The sequence below is a fragment of the Aspergillus alliaceus genome (genome assembly GCF_009176365.1).
Source record: "Aspergillus alliaceus strain CBS 536.65 unplaced genomic scaffold BDW43scaffold_74, whole genome shotgun sequence".
NCBI lineage: Eukaryota > Fungi > Ascomycota > Eurotiomycetes > Eurotiales > Aspergillaceae > Aspergillus > Aspergillus alliaceus.
The window spans coordinates 105,559-128,441 of NW_022474757.1; the positions used below are offsets into that span (position 1 = coordinate 105,559).

The 22,883-nt window shown below is 45.3% G+C and overlaps 10 protein-coding genes across 10 annotated transcripts; 5 read left to right on the forward strand and 5 right to left on the reverse strand.

The window, feature by feature from the left end:
* Positions 1-1,134: 1,134 nt before the first annotated feature.
* BDW43DRAFT_292772 (uncharacterized protein) lies at positions 1,135-1,606 on the reverse strand. Its single transcript, XM_032043754.1, has one exon. It carries the CDS (start codon positions 1,468-1,470, stop codon positions 1,267-1,269), a length of 204 nt encoding a protein of 67 aa, XP_031894737.1. The 5' UTR covers positions 1,471-1,606; the 3' UTR covers positions 1,135-1,266.
* Positions 1,607-4,725: 3,119 nt separating this feature from the next.
* Positions 4,726-5,644, forward strand: BDW43DRAFT_292774 (uncharacterized protein). Its single transcript, XM_032043755.1, has 4 exons — positions 4,726-4,858; positions 4,907-4,974; positions 5,047-5,494; positions 5,556-5,644. The coding sequence occupies exons 3-4, from the start codon at positions 5,295-5,297 to the stop codon at positions 5,560-5,562; spliced, it is 207 nt and encodes a 68-aa protein (XP_031894738.1). The 5' UTR covers positions 4,726-4,858; positions 4,907-4,974; positions 5,047-5,294; the 3' UTR covers positions 5,563-5,644.
* Positions 5,645-6,664: 1,020 nt separating this feature from the next.
* On the forward strand, positions 6,665-6,924 carry BDW43DRAFT_292777 (uncharacterized protein). The gene has a single exon (XM_032043756.1). It carries the CDS (start codon positions 6,670-6,672, stop codon positions 6,916-6,918), a length of 249 nt encoding a protein of 82 aa, XP_031894739.1. The 5' UTR covers positions 6,665-6,669; the 3' UTR covers positions 6,919-6,924.
* A 950-nt stretch (positions 6,925-7,874) lies between these two features.
* On the reverse strand, positions 7,875-8,447 carry BDW43DRAFT_292778 (uncharacterized protein). Its single transcript, XM_032043757.1, has 2 exons — positions 8,388-8,447; positions 7,875-8,331 (listed from the first exon to the last, which is right to left on the reverse strand). The coding sequence occupies exons 1-2, from the start codon at positions 8,426-8,428 to the stop codon at positions 7,968-7,970; spliced, it is 405 nt and encodes a 134-aa protein (XP_031894740.1). The 5' UTR covers positions 8,429-8,447; the 3' UTR covers positions 7,875-7,967.
* Positions 8,448-9,765: 1,318 nt separating this feature from the next.
* Positions 9,766-10,506, reverse strand: BDW43DRAFT_316415 (uncharacterized protein; the record flags this gene model as incomplete). The annotated part of the gene is made up of 2 exons (XM_032048296.1): positions 9,766-10,335; positions 10,384-10,506. 2 exons carry the CDS (start codon positions 10,504-10,506, stop codon positions 9,766-9,768), a joined length of 693 nt encoding a protein of 230 aa, XP_031894741.1.
* A 1,248-nt stretch (positions 10,507-11,754) lies between these two features.
* On the reverse strand, positions 11,755-12,383 carry BDW43DRAFT_234298 (tetratricopeptide repeat protein). Its single transcript, XM_032039573.1, has one exon. The coding sequence runs from the start codon at positions 12,348-12,350 to the stop codon at positions 11,838-11,840; it is 513 nt and encodes a 170-aa protein (XP_031894742.1). The 5' UTR covers positions 12,351-12,383; the 3' UTR covers positions 11,755-11,837.
* Positions 12,384-14,013: 1,630 nt separating this feature from the next.
* BDW43DRAFT_292784 (uncharacterized protein) lies at positions 14,014-14,559 on the reverse strand. Its single transcript, XM_032043758.1, has one exon. It carries the CDS (start codon positions 14,293-14,295, stop codon positions 14,020-14,022), a length of 276 nt encoding a protein of 91 aa, XP_031894743.1. The 5' UTR covers positions 14,296-14,559; the 3' UTR covers positions 14,014-14,019.
* Positions 14,560-14,704: 145 nt separating this feature from the next.
* BDW43DRAFT_234368 (uncharacterized protein) lies at positions 14,705-16,116 on the forward strand. The gene has a single exon (XM_032039574.1). The coding sequence runs from the start codon at positions 14,832-14,834 to the stop codon at positions 15,807-15,809; it is 978 nt and encodes a 325-aa protein (XP_031894744.1). The 5' UTR covers positions 14,705-14,831; the 3' UTR covers positions 15,810-16,116.
* Positions 16,117-18,328: 2,212 nt separating this feature from the next.
* BDW43DRAFT_323445 (uncharacterized protein) lies at positions 18,329-18,887 on the forward strand (the record flags this gene model as incomplete). Its single annotated transcript, XM_032049746.1, has 2 exons — positions 18,329-18,397; positions 18,447-18,887. The coding sequence occupies 2 exons, from the start codon at positions 18,329-18,331 to the stop codon at positions 18,744-18,746; spliced, it is 369 nt and encodes a 122-aa protein (XP_031894745.1). The 3' UTR covers positions 18,747-18,887.
* Positions 18,888-19,118: 231 nt separating this feature from the next.
* On the forward strand, positions 19,119-19,585 carry BDW43DRAFT_316418 (uncharacterized protein; the record flags this gene model as incomplete). Its single annotated transcript, XM_032048297.1, has 2 exons — positions 19,119-19,408; positions 19,459-19,585. 2 exons carry the CDS (start codon positions 19,119-19,121, stop codon positions 19,583-19,585), a joined length of 417 nt encoding a protein of 138 aa, XP_031894746.1.
* Positions 19,586-22,883: the final 3,298 nt, after the last annotated feature.

Below are 22,883 nucleotides of genomic sequence, written 5' to 3' on the forward strand. Positions count from 1 at the left end.
GTCTGTTCTGTCTGTTCTGTCTGTTCTGTCTGTTCTGTCTGTTCTGTCTGTTCTGCCTGTTCTGTCTGTTCTGTCTGCTCGGACTGATCAAAAGACACTGTTTCTGGTTTTTTTTTCTTCGGTGGGCTGTCTATATTATCTTGGTTGGTATAATGGCCTCTTTCTGGGTCAACTGGGGACGCTGCCAGAGGTATTGACGGGCCGTCTATGGGTTCTTGGGGATCGGTATCAGATCTGCCTTCTGGGTTTGAGGTACTTTCTTGGTGACTTCTTCTGCCAATGGTCTCTGTTTCTCGTTCTCCCTCTCGTTCTGAACCGCTTCGTGCATCGTCACTGGCTCCCGACGAACTGATACCTGAGGGTGGAGCACCGAGGTTGTCCGGGTTGGACTGGGTACCATCCAGTAAAGATGGTGGAAGATCACCGAAGAAGGAAAGATAAATATCTCGTAATATAAACTGAGAGCTCAGCTGTACGCATCTTTCTGTGTGGGTATGAAGTTGATCGAGGTAGAGTGTCTTCCGGTCTTGTTTGAACGTTATGGCATACGGGATACCACAACGTTTCAGTCTAGGCGCTCTATTAACAACAAAATCAAACCATGGGTTCGGAGTACCGCCTGAATAATTGCTGATTATCTTCTCTATGCGGTCAGATGTAAAACCCAGATGCCGAGCGCACAGCGCAAGTTGATATTCAGCGTGAGGATCTGTCCGTGCCCAAAGTTCTGCTGGCCTATTTCCTTCTCCTGGTGTACCGCAGCTGATTCGCCATGCGCACAACCAGATCTGGCGATATGCCAACTCAAACTGCTGTTGTTGGTCGGCCGGGACTAGTCGTTCTGCATGGTCTCCCATCTGGACGGGTACTTCCCCCCCGGCCTGGCCGTTAAAAATCATTTCTAGCTTATCTCTGATGCTCAAGTCACGTTCAGCCTTTCTTTTCCGTTTGCGATCTCGTCCATAATTTACTGGATCAAGCAGTTTTTTGATTCTTGTCGCCGCTATTCCCAAAAATAGAGCATCCTGGAAAAAAAGAGTAAGTGATGGAATTCTCCGATTGTACCTGCTAACCTTCTCCAAAAGAAAATCTCTTTCGCTTGTAGAAAACTTTCGAAATATCTCGCCTCTGAGCCTTGCACCTTCTATCTGTGCTTTATCTGAAGAGCTCACGCCCGGTGCCAGTCCTTCCAATGCCTTCACGTCCTCGCAGGTTATCTTTTCCATTTTGGAAAGATCACCTTCAGCAACTGACACGGCCCAAAAGTCACGAATATGGTTTAAGTAGTGAATAAATTCCTGATAAAATTAGCTTCAGACCGGTTAAAAGCGGGATAGGGCCATAAACATCAAAACAGCGATCCGCTAGGCGCTTGTTCCATACTGAAAGTATAGCACCACTGAACATCACAGCTGGTATATCAAGTAAGCTATCGAACGATACCAATAGCTTATTATAACTCTCCAGCATATTGATTCGGTCAATCACGCAGTCACTCAGTTGGGCTCTCCATCTTGCTCCAGCAGTCAAGTCGGACTTTGCTTCACAGCGGCGAATGTTTGTGTATATCTCACCTACAGGTTTTATATTTTCGTGTTGGTATTTTTCGGTCTGAGCTCTTTGTAGATCGTCTGAGATATCTATTGGAAGCCTTAAGTCCATATATTCAATAATAAGTGGCTTTACTCGGCGCTTACTGTCTAGGTATATATCCACTACCCACCATCGGATGGGAGGGTACATACTCCGAGCGGCTTGAACCCGGTGTTTTCCATGGAGACAAGATAACTGCCGGTCACTAAATCTTAATTCTGGATAGTTGGTAGGGTCGCTCTGCCGGAGTTCATCTGCTGTTACCCCACAAATCGCTAGTGCGTGTTCCAGGTCCCCAGGAGAAACCTTGACTTCCACATGGTTCTCGGGTTGGAGAGGGTAAACGCCCTTGATTTCGAAGACCCGACAGAGGTTCTCCACGTTGTCCTTGTTTAGCTCCCACTCAGGACCGATGTCTATCAGACTTAAATCGACCTTCGCAGAGCCCTGTAGAGCATGGTGTAGTTCGGTGGCCCAGCGGCTATCCGTCTCGCCGGGATAGCTCCGATGCGTCATATTCGTTGATTACTAAGAAGTTGTTTCAATACTGTGCTGTAAAGTCCAGAGTGAGCTAGTTAGGGAGGTATTATATACATAGATTCATGACTCCAGTATCTGTGATGGGCTCAGACTAGACTTAACAAAGAAGTCAGTATAGCTTGAGGCCCTAATATTCCCGGGGGCTACGTGTAAGTTAGGGTATTTCATATGTCTATGCCTTGACCAAAATATACATCTAGAGCACCAAAATGACCGAACACTTGAGGGAGGTGTTTCAATACATGATATTTCAATGTAATTTCTGATTGACTCCATGTCTATTCACCCTCCACTCTCATCCATTCCAAGAGGTCACGATTTTAAAATATAAATATGGCGGTTCCAACATCCATTCCCTCCACTTAGTCCCTGGGTCTACTACCTCTTGGATAAGCCAGCTATCCCTGTACTGCTTGCTGTCTGATCAAAAAGCGAAATGGATTCCGTGAAGAATAACAGTGATAACCTGTGCATGGACAAGGTTGGCATGAATGATGTTATTGCTCAAGAGGGATTACCTTGGAGTATATATGACAAAAATATGAACATTATGTTGGACATGTGGTTAACGATGGCTATTCATCGTGATAATGGAAAAGTATTCGCCATTCGAAGATTTCCGGAGAAAAACGCCGATCGAATCCAAAGCCGATACCAAACCCTTAATCACCCGCATCTTGTAACTGCTCTACAGATTTTTAAAACAACTGACCCCAAGGAAAACCTTCTTGTCGTCTCAGAATTTCTGCCTCTTCACCTGGGACATATAGTGGCAGATAAAATTCGTCCAAGTGACCAACAGGTTTCCTGCATTATGGGCCAGGTCACTCTTCCAGCTCCCTGCTTGGGTTTTAACTTTATACTAACTGCCAAAAGATCATAGATGCTCTTTTGTATCTTCGAAAACAAGGTCTTCACCATGATTCCTTAAAATGTTCCAGTATCCTCCTTACACTTGAAGGTGTCATAAAAATTGGTATGGACGCAAAATTACATGACTTGTGGTAGCTAAGCACTCATCGGAATAGCGGATTTCCGGGATGCCAAAATGTATCATGGTAGAAAGAATGGGCGCGATGTAAAGGCTGCTGGGTTCATAATGATGGAGGTCATGCACCAAAAGCGACCGGCTGATGGTAGGATGCACATACTTGACAGTAACCGTGGAAAGGATATTGTCAATTTTTTGGCTCAGATAGCTGCTGGCACAACGGCTGCTGAGCTTATTCGGGTAAGGATCCAATCTCACAGCCAAGTACTCAGAAATAACACAACTCAGCATCCTTTCCTCTCCTTTCCGAACGGGACCCCTAAATGGTCACCGACTCAACTATGCGGCCTAGTATTGAAAACGATGTACTCTGCTCAGGTGGACTATGCCAGAGCAAAGGACAGATAAGCCTAGTCTCCTTTGATACAGTACATTGTTGTTGACTGCGGTAAGTGTAGTGATAAGCACTCGGAGGCAGCCTGCAAGAGAGGAATCGGTCTTCCCTTTTTTGGAGGTAGTGGGTTCGAATCCCGTCGCCGGCACCACATGTACAATACCACCACAATGTAATTCTTTCCCACAATGGTACGCAAGCCTCCCTCTTATTGCAAGGTGGGAGGAAAGGAAGCAATCACAGGCTTGCACAGCGAGGCTCTAAATTCGCCCTTATGTAGCAGAAACAGATGTATCTAGATCTAACAAGTATTAACTATAGTTAGTTTACCTGTATATCACCATTTACGCGAGGGGTCAGTGTACGAACATTGTACACACGCACACTGGACAGAAGGAAATAACGCGAGAGCGCAAATCTTTTGCGCTCTCTGCCACAATCAATGCCATGTTAAGCGATTGATATCGTCCCGTTCCCCTTAGGCCTCAAGTTCCCCATGCGACTCACTTCTGGCTTGTTGGGTTCCTGCGGCCCTAATAGGAGCCAATTTCATGCGTTGAACAGTCTTGTATCAATAGGTACAGTAGTCAGTAGTCAGCTAAAATCGCGATGAAACCGTATATGCCAGTGACATGAAATCTCCAGCCCTCATTGAACTGTTCTCTTTTCTGCTGAACAAGTATTAGACTTAGGCCTAAAACTCGATTAATAATAATAGCTGGTATGTTGGACATTCTCTAGCTCCGAGGACTCATTTCCAAAGCATGTCGCCTTGTAACTTGGATCCACATTTAAATTGAATATGTCAACCAAAATGACCACTATTTCAGAATTAGGAACGCCAGATTAGTCAGCCATCGCCACGACCATTGACCTCACTTTCCTATTTTGACTATTGATACACGTGTCAAATTGAGCAGTATTTAGTAGTGAGATAGAGATAGAGATTTAGGAACTCAGACCCTCATGCATTAATATCTTTGGCCATAGAATTACTAGCGTATTCCGAATACAATAGATGTTGACAGAATATAAATGTCCCAAGCTATGCACTAAAGGCTTATATATCTCTTTAATTTTCATTCAATAAGATATGTTCTACTGGATAGGATAGACTGTTCACAGTATTCGCAGTCTAATACAACGTCTCACCGCTTTGATTATTAAGACGCCATAGACACCTCTTTGATAATGTACTTCTAGCGTATATCTGTCTACACTGTACTGGCCCTCAACCTGAAGTGCCACGTGCCACGTGCCACCTCAGTAAATTTTTTGTATTGAGAACCTAGTAGTCGGTCTAGAAGATAACAATCATATTGCCGGTGAAGGCCAGTTTGCTGAAGACTATCAGTGATCTTTTCTGTAAGGAATTTATCTGTAAGTACCGGGTTGTTCCACCAATATGTCTGTGCAACCCGAATAGCCAACAAGGGAGGATGTTTGCCCTCTGGACCTACTAATGGATTAGCTCACCAACAATATACTGCCCTCATTTGTTCGAGGGGAAGGGAGTGTTCAACAACACCTAACAGATGAACACGAAACAATAGCTGATGTCTTCATTGTGCCAGCCCAGGGGAGATCATGCTGGATGAGTCTCCCCGACATGATCAAATTTCATCATATTCCATTTGATCAGTATAGTCGGAGGCATCTAGAAAGGGGTTCTGAAAATTTTTCAACAATATAGTTTGCCGGTCGGATTAAGTGGGCCTTGGCTCAGTACGGTACTGAGGTAATAGTATAGAATTTTGAGAGTCAGTACAGTGCAACATGTTAAACACTCGATACAAGTTCCCCAAGGTCACCTTTCGGTTGTTTTTCAACAGGGAGCCTATATTCAGTTTGCCCAGTTTAAAGCTAAGTTTCTGCAAGGCCGAATGTACTCACTCAACCTTGAAACATATGCACCCATACCATGCAGTGTTTGTTCTTGTAAATTCTTCTTGCTTTCTCATTATCGGCTTTTCCCACTATTCTCTCTTGTTAGGCTGTGCCGACAGGATGGCCGGGTTTCGAAACGTTGAACTCAACTTTTTAGTTACGTAATGGGTCAAATATTACGTAACACTTGGCTGTTGGTAGATTAGTCTTAACCCTAGCGATGTCTGAAGGTTGAACGCCGAAGCGTTCGAACAGTTGCTTGAAGGCAGAAGTTCAGCCATAAACAGTGAGTCCACATTTCTTCCGCGCTAGGAGTTAGCCTCATTTGGAGAATCCTACTGTAGGTGACACCGCTTCTATTTTTGTAGTAGGATACTAGGAGCGGAATCCAATTTAGAACACTCTTTTATGGTTTTGCTTTCCTTTTTATTCTTTGTCGTGTAAAGGGGATGTTCAACGAGTTGAGAATAATCAGTTAGCCCACATTGTGTCACACCAGCATGTAAGTGTCAAACTAGGTTAAATGGACCTATCCATGACTGATGATATTTCAGAATGTTAGCCACCCATGTTTGCAGACATCACAATATACTGATATGCCATAATAGCTGAAGAACCGTGATTTAAGGGCATTATTCAATACCTCAAAGGGAATACGGCACAATGCTACCAGGACTCTCTTTTGACGAATCGAAATATATTCTGCACCGTGCAACTCCCCGAGTCCCTGAACGGAAGGCCCCTACCAGCAACGAGGATTTTCCAGATCTTAGGCGAGTGGCGACCACTTGTTCGAGAGATATACATCTTTTGCTACCGAGCTGTGGAGCCTTGCATGCTAAATTTGCTGGGTCGATTCCCCAATGTGCAGCGGTGCTGGTAAGGCGTCTTGGGTTTCCTCTTCATTGTTATGCGTCTATCAATACCAATGATAACCATTAGTTTTGATGGCCGCAGAAACGACGAGAACTCAGATAATTTAAAGCAGCAGATTATTGAGCAGCCAGCCCTTCGACAGTGGTTTCTTTTAAACACTATTCTTGGTTCCTGGCCACTCTTGCCATCATTCCAGTCGCTGAAGACACTTGATATACAGGGTATTTCAAGTGGTGCTCTAGTAGTACCCGTCATGCCGGCTCTTGTGGATCTGCACATTGGTTTTGATTATTGCTTTTATGACAATGGGAAAGACGCGTGGGACTACGCTGTTCTTGTGGACTTTTCCAGGCTACCGTGACTTTCCAAACTGGCCATTTCTAGCTACATGTACCACGTTGGTAACTTAATTTTCCATGGGAAACCAGTATCTCTAAAGACCTTGGAAGTAATGCTTTCAGAAGGTGAGTTGAGCGATAGGTTGAGCAATATTCTCCGAGATATTGGAGCAGGCCTGGAAGTTATTAGTGTCAACTCGGGGGGCATTTGTTGGGACCTAGATGTCGAGCTATCTTCCATCAAAAGTACAGTATCCATTTGTTGGGATCAGCCGGATTTCTCCTTTTTCTGCTCTTGAGCAAACTCCCTACTTTAGAAGAAATTACCTGGGAACGTCCCTTCCACGGGCACCATCACTTGCATAAGGAACTCATGGCCATTCGCAGCAATTTCCCAAATGATAAAAATGATTGGGCGAGCATTGTGCAACGACCAATAGTAACAGGTATCTAACTCTATTTTTGGATTTGGCGAGACGGCATCTGATCGACTACTTCGAGCGCGAATACGATTTCTATTATGATTATCAAGTTTGATTCCATGAGTTTTTGGCTATGGCAGACATTTGTGTCTATACGGCAGCCTATGCACTGCCTCTAAATAGTCCCTAGGGGCTCTATTAGCCTCTCCTATCATTTGTGTGCGTTCAATCTGAATTTTTTCCCTTACTCAAGCCGCCTATCTACGCCAGGGCCTTTGAGCTATGCTCCCCTCGGTGTTCATTACATAGTGGGCGCTGTCTGAGCGTGTCTACATTGCCCTTTCTATGCAGTTGCAAAAGTCAGTTTCTGGACACTGTACAACACATTTTCTGATCAGGTTACTAATAAATACTACTACTTTGTGATGTAAGCAAGGCCTAACCTCTTTAATAATAGCTTCCATGTTTAGAGCGAATCGAAGAACGTAGGGTCCGGAACATAGGTTTACAGGCGTATCACAATGCGAGAGCCAATGATTCTATCGCTACAATATTGGTGGATAGCGCCTAGCTGATGCACGGGACCATCCCCGCAAGAAATGGACTCTGATCCATCTATTAAGCCGTCACGATTACCCGATTCGCTATGTCCTTCAGGAAAACTTATCTCAAATTGCGGCGTCCTGTACCCTTCTGTTCAATGCCTTCACCCATTCTATGCAATATTGTTTGCCGCTTCTTGGCTTACAAACAATCTTACATCAAGTTGAACGAGATAGCTTCTCGTCCTCATATCAACTTTGTCTCAGCATCTCCTCATTTCCTATAGTAGTTCCATTTTGTGGCTTTATTAATTTATGGCGAATAAAAATGGAGGAAGTAGACATGAAAGTGTGTTTTACGTAGGTGCACTATCGGCTGGTTTCTTATATTGTCCTGCTAGCTGGTAGTTCATAAATCTGCTGTAGACTGTTGTGCAGACGCGCTTCAGCTTTCGCAGCTGCACAGCCTGTCCACCATCGGGAGCAGGTACCCATGGAGGGATATGTCACTGGGTCTCGATAATGATCATAGTTGTATGCCGAGGAACGACGACCGTTGCAACGCTCGCACCGAAGAGGCCCGGCTGTTATCCTCGTTTCAGTCGCTGGATAGAAAGGCTGGCCCCGTTCAATTGGCACAGCTGGTAACCTCGTGATGCTCTTTTGGTATTCCTGTGTCTCCCAGGTAGTCGAACCAGTTTCGTCTGCAGCACTGGCAGCGGCATCTGAAGGAAGCAGAGATTTGTGCCTGAATTTTTCAAGTTAACGTATTATCAAAAACGTGCAGGAAGTGGCAGATTATACCTGCGCCGAACCCATAGCCATATGCCATAAAAGAAGTGCATTGCTTAGGACAGTCGGGACGATGAATCAGCACGTAAAGTCGGCCTCTAACACAAAGTAAATTTTGCTCAGAATTGAAAGTAGGGATTTTCGTTTCAGGTACAACTATGGCCACAAATATATTCTAAGATATAGAATAGCAGACAAAGGCGCTTCATGGTAAAGCGTCCTAAGTTGTCTTAGATATCTGGCCAGGCTGATAGATCATCGGCGAGGTTAATGCTCTTACATCTGACTGGAAAGTATATGTAGCTTTGCTCGGTCACCCATGGAGCCTGAAAGGTCGACACTTTTGCTGTGCAACAAACAGTGATTTAGTTAACACAGATATGAGATACTTTGAAGGCTGGGTCGTTAAGCTGGACTTGTCCTGCTCAACTTCACCTATCGCACGTAAAACAATATGGCTTCAGCTCAGTATTACGCCTAATATTAGGACTTAAGGTCCCTAGAGCTCGACGTTCAGGCATAGTTCTAGGTGGTTGAAAACATGAAGTTGTTTGACATGTTGTTTACATTTACAGTGTTTATGCGCGCACGGGAACTAACTAGGTCTGATTACTCAGACTTTCTGCCCAGTAACTACTAGTTATAGTACGAAAACCAGCCGGGGTTTCAGCAGGCGCTAAAAATAGAGTTCTGATCATATTAACCAGTTTCTCGTCCAGGCTTCGTCCCAATTTACTACCCTCTCTGCTTTCTTCAAGCGCCTCAATCATCTACGTGCCTTAAAAGAAAACCATGTCGATTATTCTGTACCCGGCTTAACTACTGATTGACCGCAACCTGACTGGGTGGGGATTTCCCCTCACACTGTATCACTGCCATAAGGATTTTGATGAACATACCCCTCAACAAAGGGTTTCATTTTCACGTGTTAGCTGAATTGTGTCCATCGAGAGTCTGTCCGCTGGAAAGGACACGCTCAGGTTGGTCAAAGAAGGCGAGTGCAACGCAGATTTACGCGATGCATACCTTCCATTTCAGTTCCGACTCTTGTTCCTATCATCTTGTCTCTATGGACTAATTCGGATGTGATGAACAAAGAGGATCTGGAAGAATGTGCTGGTCACCCTATGGAACCACACCTTCTCAAATTACCAAATCTCATCATGATCAGCAATACACTACAGTTCCAAACCAGCACCGCTGCACCAGGGTCTTCTATAGCTCGTGATGCACGTGCCAAAAGTCGCTAATTCGCTTTGGCATGGGTTTTGGTAAGTTTAATACAGGTGCTGCAGTCCTGTACACTAGACCTCTCTATTACAAGCGCCACGTGGCCCCAGGATCTCCCTTCTTTCGGTGTGAATCCGTCAATCATGTTCGTACCTTGAAATTATCCACGAGCAAAGATGGCAGCTAGAATCTTGCACTTCCTGTATATTGTGCGTATGAACAAGCACAAGAGCCAGAGCGGAGAGCTCAGTGCCAGAATAACTGATACAGCATTATCGTCCGCAGGATACGAGAGGCTAGTGTCTTCCAGGAGTACTGAGCGCTGAATCTTCCGTACTTTCTCTTCATGTTCCAGGAGACTGCGTAGGCGATTGAGCTGCGTCAATCGCAGCTGTCGCATACGGCGATGATTTTGGTCTAGTATGTGCAGCTTTTGAGCTCTCATCTCTTCTTCTCTTGCTTTGATTTGTTGTCTCCTATCCAATTTACGCTGCTGGGCTTCTATGAATCTTTCTAATTCTTCCTGTCGACTCTCATTCGTAGAGGCTTTGCGTTTACGGTTAGGTCGCGTGCTTTCTAGCTGATAGTTAAGGCTCCCTAGTATTCGATGGCGCTGCGAGAGTAGAGGCTCCGTACCGCATGCAAGGAGGATAGTCTCCGTTTTGTAGGCGTCGCCTCCCGGACTGGATTCGCTCGGGGTAGATGTATAAGGATAAGGGCACCACGCAATCTGAGTGTGTTCAGCAGCATAGATCCCCAATTTCGCTGATATTCATACCTCACGGACGTTACTGTATGCAGCTACTGTCCTGATGGCAGATTCGAATAATTCACATAGTTCGTCCCTCACCCCTTTCAGTGAGCATAGTTTTCTCTCATTTACTGACTGGTGGTGAACCATGGTATTTCGAATCTCCTTCGCTTTTCGAAGCCATTTTTTTAAACATTTCGAGGTTGTGGCACCCAATACCCTTCGTAGTATTCCAGTCTCTGCAACACATGATGCTTGGAGTACATCTACTATCGCAGGAAAGTCTGCGGCCTGATGCCAGTGGAACCCATTTGCTTCAAGGCCCCGAGGATCAGTGAGCTCTGCAAGGATGAGCCCTAGAAACTCTAAATCATCGTTCCAGGTGGACAGTTGTGCATGAGATTGAATCTAAGAGGCTGCCAGCTAAGAAGACATCTTGGGGTGAGATGGGGTTTTTGGTATATTAGTTGTACCTATGTAGTAGGTATTAGGGCGATGGATGTTGCACGGTTAACTATACATGATTTAAGTCTGAGCTTAACACTGATATTTCAGTTTGATATCCCGTCATGCTGAGGCCATGACTCGCGTGCGAAGAATCCTAGGTCTGGATGCCACCGTTAACATTTGCGGCACCGGACCGCAAGTGCTCCCGCGAAGAATCCTCGGGACGACTTGAAATAATTCTTGAGCGTGTGAGATATGACCGTTTTGACTACATCATTCGAATCACCAAGCTAGGGAGTCCAATTCCTGTTGAAGTCATTATTAAGGGCAGAAACCACAGTACCCCTGACCTAGATCTTCGATGTTGTATGAATGTGGCATCCTCCTGAGCGGTAGTAGAGGTTGAAACTGGCGCCAGTTGTTTTACTGTACACAAAGTCAAAAGCAGCGCCACCACCTTCAAGGATTATTTCTTCTATCAAACCATAATTCAACAAGCACTAGTACTTATTAGGAAGGCAAACGGAATAGTAAAATTTTCCCTTAAATTACACTAGAAGGCGCGCGCTGATGCACGCTGCGGGCCCTGAAACGATGAGGTAGATAAGGTGAGATCGAGAATCGATCTATCAACAGCTATGTATGAAAATTGATGCTCTCATTCTTAGAGGAACTTTTGAGACCAAGGTACCAAGGACCACAAGAGTGGATGCCAAGACGGGTATTACGGCCGACTACAACAGCCACTTTGGCGTTACGCAGTTGTCGGCAGACTTTAAAATTTTGGAGGTTCCCCCCTTTTTCCGGGCCGACGATCATTCAGCGGAGTGCTGCCACAAAAAGGGAATACTAATATAAATAAATTCTCAGTAATAAACAAAGATTTATTTTCTATTGAAAAGCTTGTACAGAAATTTCCCTCCGGCGTGGTCTGGATATTTCTGAGTCTTTGGAATTTCCAGCAAACGCTGTAGGACCATGGGGCAATTCAGGCTGAAGAGTGTTGGTTCCAGTGTTGAAGCGGGGAAGGGAAATCAGATTGTTAGACGCCATACATGTTTTAGAATGGTCAGGACCAGTGCCTTTTCATAGCCTGTCAGTGCGCGTCGATACAACACCTCTGCCTGCTTCAGCTTGCCTTGATCAGAGTAGAGACTGCCTAGACTATACCTAAAAGACCCTCCAATAGGTGCCGTGTCATCTGTATAATAATATGCCTTCCTTTGCAGCAGATGATTTGCATGTGGAAGTAGCCGCTGTTGGTGTTTTGCGTAGCTTTCCTCTTGCTGTTTAGTTTCAATGAAGGAAAACCCAAGAAGAGTCTTGATCCGTGCCTTAAAAGCAAGCTTATTTTTAACAGGTGTTTCGAACCAATCTGGAATATTTGAGCAATTACGACCACATTCGATCATCTTGTACCAAATATCTCGGTTATTGAAGCACGCAAGGAAAAGTAGCAGTGTTGCAGCAGTTGTATCACGTTTTTGGACTTCACGGTATGAGATCATCCATGTCTTAAGTATATTCCCTTGCTGATAGTGACGCATAGCCTCTGACTAAGACTATAGGTCAACCCAGGAATCCATATAATACTGTAGGTACTCCTTGATACCGGTGCCGATCTCGCGCATGAATGCACCGGCGATGACAATTGCCAGTGGCAACTCATCTAACCGGTTAGTAAGGTCAGCTACCTCTATATATATATTAGTTCCATTTCTCCAATTTATCTACTGACTCAGTACCTTGATCAGGCTCTTTCTCTATAGTACCGCCAGCTGAGAGGCCACTACTCAGCAGTAAGAGCTGAATGGCTATCAGCAGCGTAGTATATGAACAATACTGCGGTCCACAGCGCTACCAAGGTAACATCTTCCCATATGTTAGTGGGCTTCACATCAAATCTGCGGATTGATATCGATAACGGATTACCGCATGTGAAAGCTCTGGAAGCAAAAGAGAGAGCCAAAGAGCTCCAGCGGGTACGCCATATAGCAAAGAATGTGCTTGAGAAAGCTAAGACCGCAATGGCGACGCAGTACAATAAACATCACATAGATATGCGGTTCAGGATAGGGGATGAAGTACTGGTGCGGGCAAAGAATATCTCCACCGTACGATCGAATGCCAAATTAGATCACCGTCAGTTAGGACCGTTCACAATCATTGATGCATAGGGAACGCAGTCTTATAAACTGAGGCTACCACCACGATACCGCCGCTTACACCCCGTTTTCCACGTCTCATTACTAGAACCATACCACCAATGGAAAGGTCAGAAGATGCGGCCACCGCCCATCCCGATCGATGGAGAGGAAGAGTGGGAGGTGGAACGCATCTTAGCAGAAAAACGCACCCAGGATGGGGAAAACGCTATATCTAGTCCGATGGGCGGGATATACACCCATAGATGACACCTGGGAACCATTAGAGCATGTGCAAGAAACCCAAGCGCTTGATGGATATCAGCGCAAGAAAGGGAAAGACTAACCGCACCTAGAGCACTGATATCTGTAGTGGAGCCTAAAACCTCTACAAGGGCCTACGAAACTATGACAATGCGGACACGGCTCACCGAGCAGCGGAAATAAATTGCATTAAAAAAAAAACCCCCTACCCCCTACGCCCGCAGGTCAGCTCCAGCGGAGTCCGCTCGGCGGAAGAGGACTCACTTGAAGGGAGAAATGAACACACCCAGCATACGCTGGTAGAGAGGGCGGGGGCTCGCAGACGGTGGTGTGGAAGGGACCGGCGACCCTGAACCTAGGCCACCACCGCCGCGGCGGGCTGCACTAGGTGCCACACGTGCAGGGTGAACAGCGGCGTTGAGGGCATGAACCGCAGCTTTGAGAGCCTCCTTCGTCACAATGGCAGAGGAGTCTGCTCAAAGCGATGGCGCGCCACCAACACCGCATCTGCCTGCGTGGTGGCCTCAGGGGGTACCTGCCGCATATATCAACATCACCCAGTATCAGGGATCAGAATGAGATATCACTTACCGGTACGCAACGGTGGTGACCACTCGCACAATGTAGACAGACACGATGGCCCTCACAGACCACACAGGCAACATTTACCCCCGATGGGGCCAAACTACAGCGCCGGAGATACCGCAGGCACCACTCCCCACATTTTCAGGCAAGGGGGTGCCTGCGTCGTGTTCCGGAGATGAGGAGGCCTCATCCTCCGAAGAGGGGGCGCGAGAGATCTTCCCCGCTATCCAGTGGCGCAACAGCTTCCTCTGAAGAGGGGGCCGGGGACGGACTCGGCGAAAAGCCCCCAAAGGGAGGAGACGCAGGAGACGGGCACGGTTCGGCAGCACAACACCAGATACATTATGAACCCAACAACTATCCTTGATACCATGAAAGACATACTTTTCAATTTACGGGACGATGGCAAAAATAAGCTTAAGGCTTGCAAGGCAAAGTCCTCTGGTATTGCGACCCAACTAGCCGTTTTGGAACGGATTGAGTCGATCGCTAGACTCATACGGAGGCAACATTCTTTACCGATGAGGAGCCTAGGCCCCAATATCAAGGGTTTGTCCGAAGCTCATGAAGCTGATGGGGCGAAAGATTCTCGGTAGGATAGAATATGTCTATCACTTCATACCGTACCCTATGATAGGACAAAAACATCTGAGTTGTTCGCACGGCGCTTAGGTATATAGAAAGATAGAGGTAAGATGGAGGTAGGATGGAGGTAAGCATGGAGGTAAGCATGGAGGTAAGCATGGAGGTAAGCATGGAGGTATAGTGATCAGGACAAGAGATCGAATAGAGGTGGGATGATAAAAATTACAGTAATATATAATTATATTTTTCCAGTACAGCTAATCTTTTATTCCAGAAGATCGATAGAATATTTTGCTTTTCTTGGCGGGCTTTACCAACGCGTGATTTGGCAAGCGGGGTAATAGCCCATATAATCTACCTCCATTCCCTCCTCATCCTACCTCCATCTACCTCCATCCTACCTCCATCCTACCTCCATCCTTACTTCATCCTGCTGCAACCTCAAACACGATGGTGCGGGTATCAAACAAGCGACGGCCTCCCCGCAGACCAATAACCCATGAGGATGCGTGGAAGAAAATCGAAGACGTTGGAAGTACCCTTATCAACAAGAAATGCTTAAGGCACACCAAAGATAAGCGTGCCATTGACTTGTCACTATCAGAGGTACCTAGATCTGATAAGGATCGAAGGTTCCAGAATTTTATCAATACTGTGCGGCTGAGATGCCGCCCTAATAGTGCAACTGGTGTTCTTCTATGCTCGACCGCTCTCGGCAAAGATAATATGGCCAGTATGAACAAGTACCACCGCGAAGAACTTTTCAATAAGCTTGAAAGGGAACGTAACGGGCCACTATTGAACTCTCCAGTTTTGAAAGAAATTTCTAGGCTCCACCAAATCCCCGATATGCAGATTGAGACAGATCAGCCGCCTCTTCCCGAACATAACAATCATTCGAATATTGATGGGGCAACTTTTGAGCACGCTTCCCTAGAAGGGATCGCTACTGTTTTTACTGAGGACCTATGCAGTATAATTTTAAGAGTCCCATGCCAGATTGATGGAGAGACTATCTGGAAAGCTGCCGTGACGACAGCCTTCCCGCTTTGGGGGGGCCTGGTCAATTGTCTAATGAGTCTTGACATATGTATGCCGGGGATAGATTATCTTGCTATGGCATTATTTGATGCAAGAATCACTCCAGCCGAACCACTTCGACATATCTCTTTTGGTGACGGGCCGACATTGGTTGTGCCAAACTCTGAATCAACCATGAAAGGTGTCAAGGAGGGGGCCATTATTAAGGTCTTCGGTGCTGAAATACACGAGGCAATTAGGGATAGCCCTGTGCGGAAAAAGGAGTTAGGAGAAGGGAAACAACTAACAGAATGTGTATCAATGATCATCACAAGGCAAGGTGCAATTATAAATTTATCCTTAGATCTGAATCGTGGTGTTGAAATCAGCCGCAAGCTATATGCCTAAATCTTCTAACTCATCCACCCGGACTTTTCCTTGAGTAATGTATAGTTTAACACCGTTTCGTACCTCCATTTGGCCGTCAGGGTAATCTTCAAGATGTGTAATTTGTTCGATCCCCTCGCTATCCGTTTCATATACGGTAACATTGCATCCCTTCCAGAAAACCATTTGGACCATTTGATTTTTACCAACAATCATCGTAACACGGTTCTTGTTTCCATTGTTGAAAACCACAGAAGGATCGAGAGGCTCTACTTTAAAAGCCTGGTAAATGTTAAAACATGTATGTAGTAGATCTAGTGGCATTAGCTTACCATAGAAATCCGGAATTAAATTAAGAATTAGGGGACCTTAAGATGCCCGCGATTTGCTTGGGACCTTTGTTTCTTTAGCCACGAAGGAAAGGCGTGATAACGGTACTCACTCTTTATAGTGTAATCGGATAAATTGGAGTCTTATTTGTTGCGGGTACAGGTAGGTAAGTCATAGCTCCTCGGCCTTTTGTTCTCTGATGATGAGGAAGAAATGCCCACGTTCGCCATGAATTAAACTGTGGTGGGTCCTTTATCGATCACATGATCTGTTGCAGAATTGATACCGCCCCGCAATTTGGGCAGTCACCCTTCCACCCAAAATGTCAATAGCTAACTATGAATGATAATGAAACATTACTAATATCAGTGGCGGTTCCGATCACCCACCGGTCTGATATAACTTTGTCCCCATTACTATTAATGGGTCACTTCATGGTCGCGATGTTACTCTATTCATTTCGCTGCATCAGCCTCCTGCTCCTTTAAATTTCTTTGCTTTAACTGTGCTTTTCGAAATACATCCTATGATCTTACAGAGAACCAGTACCATGATGTCTGATGGTATTATTGTTCGGTTGAACATCTAGAATGGATTAGAAGGAACCATAAATTTTAATATCCGAGTTATTACTTACTCGTATGGATAATGTTTCCTTGGTGGAGGTAATCCAAGGCAATAAGTACAAGCCGCAGGGCGGGCCAAAGGAGGTTTTCTGGTAAGGTATCATCCTCAAGACAGCGCATATAATCATGTATGTCAATACTAGCAGGTTCATAAAGAAGACATGGATGCACTCCATGCGGCCCGGAAATCTCAAACGCATCAAGGATAAGCCGGACATACTTTCACCGCCATGAGTATCATGAACGGCTTGCAGGTGTTTTGCGATTACCACCTCTGGAAGCTGTGGTCTAGTTCAAGCATGCACTTTCAGGACTAAATAACGCTTATTACTCTGATATATCAGCTCATGACTCCGATAACTATCTTTGCACACTTACCAAAGGTCCCGACATAACCATACGGTTGATGATGAGCCGAAGCCAAGTTTAGTAACAACCTGGTATTGTGATTTGAAGACTTCACCAATGTGGACTGGATAGTAGTGCTCCTCCAAATAATCAGGGAGAGTCTCTTCTTCAATTCTTATAGAAGAATCTAGGAGGCGGAATCTGAACTAGGAAAGACGCGTGGTTGAGACATTTGAACAGTGGCGATACCAGTATTCCTGCGCTGAGAAACAAAAGTGAAACAGAGTTGCGGGTAGGTTAGATGTCGCAATGACAAATTTAAACACCTGCCAGCGCGTACAAATGTGTTGAATGACAGACGGTCCATAACTGCTTGATTTTTGAAAAGCGACAAAATAAGAAATTGCGAAGAGACATGCCCTCTAGCTTGGTGGCTGTGGCCTTTCAGACATGACTGGCGGCAACTTCCTACCCGACCTCCCTGTCTTACCTTTTTATGGATGATCGGAGTTCTTGGCACAATCCTCCCTTACTTGGTTGGCGGTCGGGATGTGCGCAAATCGACCAATGGATGTTAAAGAAATCCTTTTGTTAAAGTTACCAAGCTGATCCTTGTTTGGTTCAAAACATTTGTTTGCGCCTACTTATGTTGTTTATTCCATGCAGGATTGATAGAATATTTTGCTTTTTCTTGGCTGGTATTACCAACGCGTGATTTGGCAAGCGAGGTATCCTACCTCCATCCTACCTCCATACTTACCTCCATACTTACCTCCATACTTACCTCCATACTTACCTCCATGCTTACCTCCATGCTTGCCTCCATGCTTACCTCCATACTTACCTCCATGCTTACCTCCATACTTACCTCCATACTTGCCTTCATCTTACCTCCATACCATGCGCAATACGTTGATAAACGTAGTACCATTGTGTTGGAGTCATGGCGCAATCTGGAAGCGCCAATTTTCACTGTGACAGACATGAATATGGAGATAAGTATGAATTGACGGTCTTCTGGGCACCGCAATACGATCAATAAAGTCCTAGAGCAATTATAGATAGACAATAGCACAAGCTTCATGTAGTTATAAAAAGGGCCTTACGTTTTTGTAGTTAACCATGCATAGTTTTCCTACTTCGGTCTCCTTTACTATTATTTGCACCTACCAAGCCTTCTCGTGCCTGCACACTCGCATCTGTCCGTGCCAAATACTGATGGATTGCCTGGACAGCATGATCTTTCTCTGGAGTGGTATTAAACGCTGGTTATGGCCGGCGAGGAGCGGCGTCCAGAGAGACGAGGTCAGGAATGCGCCCACATTGTAGGATGCCTGATCTAATAATAGCTCAGATAATAATCTTCGCAGACGCAGAAAGAGGGCCGAGCGACCTGGTCATAATTTTTCTTCGCGGTCAGTTTTATGACCGCCTCCCTTGGAGCGAGTTCAAGTCAATCGGAACGTCAGCAACAACTGCAGTGGTCGAGGCTGGGTGGAGATGCAGGGCATTGGACTGGATAGCGGAGACAATCCGCGAAAAGCGGTTCGACGAGAAGGAGTTGGATAAACTTCGAGATGAGGCCAAGGATAAGCGTAAGCGGATTTCCAGTTATAATTCCTCTGACCCAGTTAGCGTTTTCGAAAGAGACTAGGCAAGAGGATTGGATGGCCAATTGATCTAAACCACTAGCGATATTAGCTATGCATGTATAGATATGCAGCCGATCGTTGTACATAGCATCTGTAAGGTAGGCAATCAATAAGGTGGCTATGCATTCGACCTGACAGGCCGCACATTAGCATTAGTAGGGGTTGGCAGGTACAATTGCCAACAACCCGAGGTGTGCAGCACAATCCGACATGGACTGGGAAAGTATTTAGTTCTCTCGAAACCTACAGAATTGAAGCATGGTCATCCCGACCAACCGCCGGTCTTCTTTCAACCCAGCATAGGCCTTCAGACCATTCCATCTTCTTTTACTCTTTCTATTTCTGGTATAGAACCCTCCTACAGTCAACCCCCCATGCCCTTCATGCACCCGTTTCCTGGTTCTGTCAAGGCCAAACTTATCTCTACGCGAGATTGCAGAGCGCACTGGATCATCACATTCACCCAGCTCAATTACCGTATCAGTGCATCCTGCACACGGACAGGTGTTGAGTGGATCGAAGACAACGATTTGGAAGTTTCGCACACGATCGAGTACCATATGATGGAAGGCTGTCCTGGGGCTGAAGAGATTAAAAGCTTTATCCTACTTCCAGAGCACCTCAGGAGAATGCCACCGCAAGTTTGCCCTTGTGTGACTTGGACGTAGGTATAACAACATAAGAAGCAACTGTCTATATTCTAATTTTTTATAGATGGTACATTATCTGGGATCTCAATAGAAGGCACTATATTGAGGACGTTTCATGCGACAATGTCCCAATACAACAACTAAATGACAAACTGATCAACATTCAGTCGGAACTCTATGGCAGTGTGTAGGTCCATGGGGCAATTACTATTGGTATATCGAGGAACTATCCAATGGAAACCGTAACCCGCATACCAGGCAACTACCTTCCGACGGCTGTACGGGTACAAACACCTCCTTATTTCTTTTGTTGCTTTTCTAGCACTTAAGGCTAGTGATCTATCGACGATCCCTTGTCTAGTGCTTACGGTGGGGATCATAATAGAGGATTTCTCGATTTTGCTACTAATACTATTAGTCTAAATAGCAATTCTCGTTTAGTGCTTCCTGTAGATCTAGATCCTCTAACCCAGAGTCTGTTTTCACGTGGGCTAGTTAGCCAATACTGACCAGGCAGTCCCACGGAGGACTTATCTAGTCGCAGTAGCTTTTTGGGGCAAGCAAGGCTGCACCTGTCGTTTGGACTTAAATATCTTTATATTCCCCATATATTAAAGTAATCATCTACTTACTACATGACCTACCAAAACTCTGAAGTTGCCCTTTTTTAAAATGCAACAGCAAGTTCCATATAACAGCTCATACCTGCATAGACGCGGCATTAGAGCTCAGAAGCAATTAATATTCAAGCATAATGGATACTATTGTTTCAAGGGTAAGTTCAATAACCAAAAGAAGTACCACTGTACTTTGTACGTTTGAATTATAATCAAGCATACAGAGGCTGAATATTTATCAGGGACTATTGACGATGAGAAGCTTGTTGAAGAGGTTTATGAAATAGCCCTGTACAAGATTTTTACACCGTCTGGGAATCTTGAAGAATCAATATATCCATATCTATGTTCTTACGAAAGTTCGGCTTCAACAGAAGCGTTAGCTGGTCGGAGTTTTGATGGTAAGATAGTATAATCTACAATTAACTTTCCATACTAAGCTTTAGACAGAAAAAAATTGATATATTCCTTCGCCTGATCCGTGAGATTCAGATAAACGGCTTGCGTGAGTTCACAGGGGTCATGAAGTTGCACCTACCGGATGAACGGCATATTGATCTATTCCAACAAATACTTTCCATCCGAGAAGAAGAGGAAAAGTTCAAGACAGGGCTATCCAGTATGTCTTTCGCGGCATCTATCAAAATAACTGATAAAGTAACGCGTACCAGGGCGAGGTGTTTCTATTCCCAAAATATTGCTTTATCTGCCGCCAGCACAAGAGAGTGATTATCGAGAACTTGAACAGCTCTGTAGTAATTTTACTGAGCATGTGGAGAATTATCAAGGATACTACAAGAATCAGATCAGGTCCTTGAATAACAGACGTCTTATTTTGGATCTGTGGATCAAATATATCGATCCAGACAAGCGTCGGACTCATCCCTTCAACTGCACCACGGGTCCATTATGGTGGCCTGCCAATATCCCCCATAAATGCTTAAGCAGAACAAGTGACCATAGTAAGCAGACCTTCATTTCATTTCACTCGGATAGATGACTAATAACCCTAGAGACATCGAACAGCTTATGCTGTATATACTACGTGATTTGTATAACTATGGCCTTAGAGTTACACACTTGATACAAGCTGTAAAGCCCATGAGACATAGCATCACTCTCTCTAGCAATCAAGCATTATATAAGATGCTTGCTGCCCGTGCATTAGAAGAGGGGAGCTGGAAAGATGTCAAAGAAATGCCAATCAAACAGAACATTGCAGAGCAAGCAAGACCCAGTACAAATACACTTGCCCAATCTGCTGTTCCCCAGGAAGCACCATTTCCAGACTCTCCTAGTCATGCTTCAATCGGGCCGAGGAGCTTACGATACCACGGGAGTCAAGAAACTAGGGTTTTCCCCACCACCACCCAAATGATTGATCAATTTCGACAATAGTCAGTTTCGGTAAGCCAAGAGACTTGTTTTCGCGTTAGAAAAGACCAAATTAGAAGAGAGGAGAAATCAACAAGGGAGGTAAGACGGCTCGATAACCTGTCCGGGAGTTAGTTGTATGCAAAATCCTTGTATAGGGCTTGCAGGAAAGGTCACGGCGTGCAGATGTCATTTCGCTTTTCTTCCCTCTTTATGGTGGAGTCCATTCATCTGGCAGTAGCCTTGTGTACTTTTGTTTAGAAAGTAGTATATAAATATTTAACCAGCCTTATTACTTCATTTCTCTGTTCCGATTTTGTATTCTTGGGTATCCAAAATGTTATCCCCCAACGGTGTAGGTAAAAGCTCCACACTCAGTGACTCCTGTAGTGAACTGTCGAACATGTACAAAGAGAAAATTGATTTACTGGCAAGGAATCAACAGCTCGAGTCCCATAATAGAGTGTTGAGTTGGCGAATACAGAACCTCGAGGGTCAGCTGATACGACTTCAACATTCCCCCCATGGTGCTGCTCCGAGAAAAGGGGCATAAGCATGAAAAGGTACTTATCATGCCCTAGTCTGATGGCCTTATTCTGTGAAACTAGCATAAATTTATTCATATTATAATATTCACCCATGAAGCTTTCCAATTCATGCTACAAATCCCAAAACTGCTGTATCAACCCATTTGGTGTCCTCCTTCCAAAGGCATTATAAGCTTGTGCCACATTGTAGCGTGAAATCTCCTTTCTGGGTGATGGTAAATTGAGAGCATTACTGTATGTATCTGGGTTGGCAACCTGTGACCTTTCTGTGAATTAGCCAGAGAGTATCTGTAGTATCATGGTCACCAATCCAAACCAATTAGATATGATGTAAGCTTTATTTGAAAAGCCCCCAAAGGGAGGAGACGCGGGAGGGGCTGAAGCCCGCTGGCGACACAGGGGACGGGTATGGTTCTTCTTGCTCCTATTGGCGCGGCGGAGGGTACGAGCGGCAGCGGAACGACGTTTGACCATCTGTTGAATACATCAGCGAAATCAGCATATGCGGAAGCCCGCAGACGAAGCAATAAAAGGAAGCGGGAAAGAGCTCAATGCAGAACACAATCATCAGCAGAACGACGAACGCAACAGCGCCACACCTGATAGCTCAGGAGGCCTCAAAACCAGAAGATATGGGCAACACAACGTGCAGAATGGGATACTGCGATCGGAATGACCCAAACGCGCGGCGTGATGGGGGAAAACGAGGCGCTTACCGCGGAGGTAGGAGAGGTTGGTGATTGAGTAAAGGAATGAGGAACAGCGCGTGAGAAATCGCTGTAGGCAGGTGACATCCAACACAAGCGGCGCCTAGGCAACGGAATCAGTGAATGGCCCAACACAACCACAACACAGCACCGCCGCCCGATGTCAAGCCAAATCGGGCGTTTCAACCATAGGGCGCCCGGCAGAAATCGGGATCGGACCCTCTACAACGCAACTAACGTTCC

Excerpts from the sequence above, each read along its gene's own strand:
- BDW43DRAFT_292778 (XM_032043757.1), bottom strand. The coding sequence starts at position 8,428 with ATGCACTTCTTTTATGGCATATGGCTATGGGTTCGGCGCAG. Across the intron at positions 8,332-8,387 it reads TGGCTATGGGTTCGGCGCAG|GCACAAATCTCTGCTTCCTT; the intron begins GTATAATCTGCC and ends TGAAAAATTCAG.
- BDW43DRAFT_292777 (XM_032043756.1), top strand. The coding sequence starts at position 6,670 with ATGTACCACGTTGGTAACTTAATTTTCCATGGGAAACCAGTATCTCTA.
- BDW43DRAFT_234298 (XM_032039573.1), bottom strand. The coding sequence starts at position 12,350 with ATGCGTCACTATCAGCAAGGGAATATACTTAAGACATGGATGATCTCA.
- BDW43DRAFT_292784 (XM_032043758.1), bottom strand. The coding sequence starts at position 14,295 with ATGAGTCTAGCGATCGACTCAATCCGTTCCAAAACGGCTAGTTGGGTC.
- BDW43DRAFT_292772 (XM_032043754.1), bottom strand. The coding sequence starts at position 1,470 with ATGCTGGAGAGTTATAATAAGCTATTGGTATCGTTCGATAGCTTACTT.
- BDW43DRAFT_234368 (XM_032039574.1), top strand. The coding sequence starts at position 14,832 with ATGGTGCGGGTATCAAACAAGCGACGGCCTCCCCGCAGACCAATAACC.
- BDW43DRAFT_292774 (XM_032043755.1), top strand. The coding sequence starts at position 5,295 with ATGTTAAACACTCGATACAAGTTCCCCAAGGTCACCTTTCGGTTGTTT.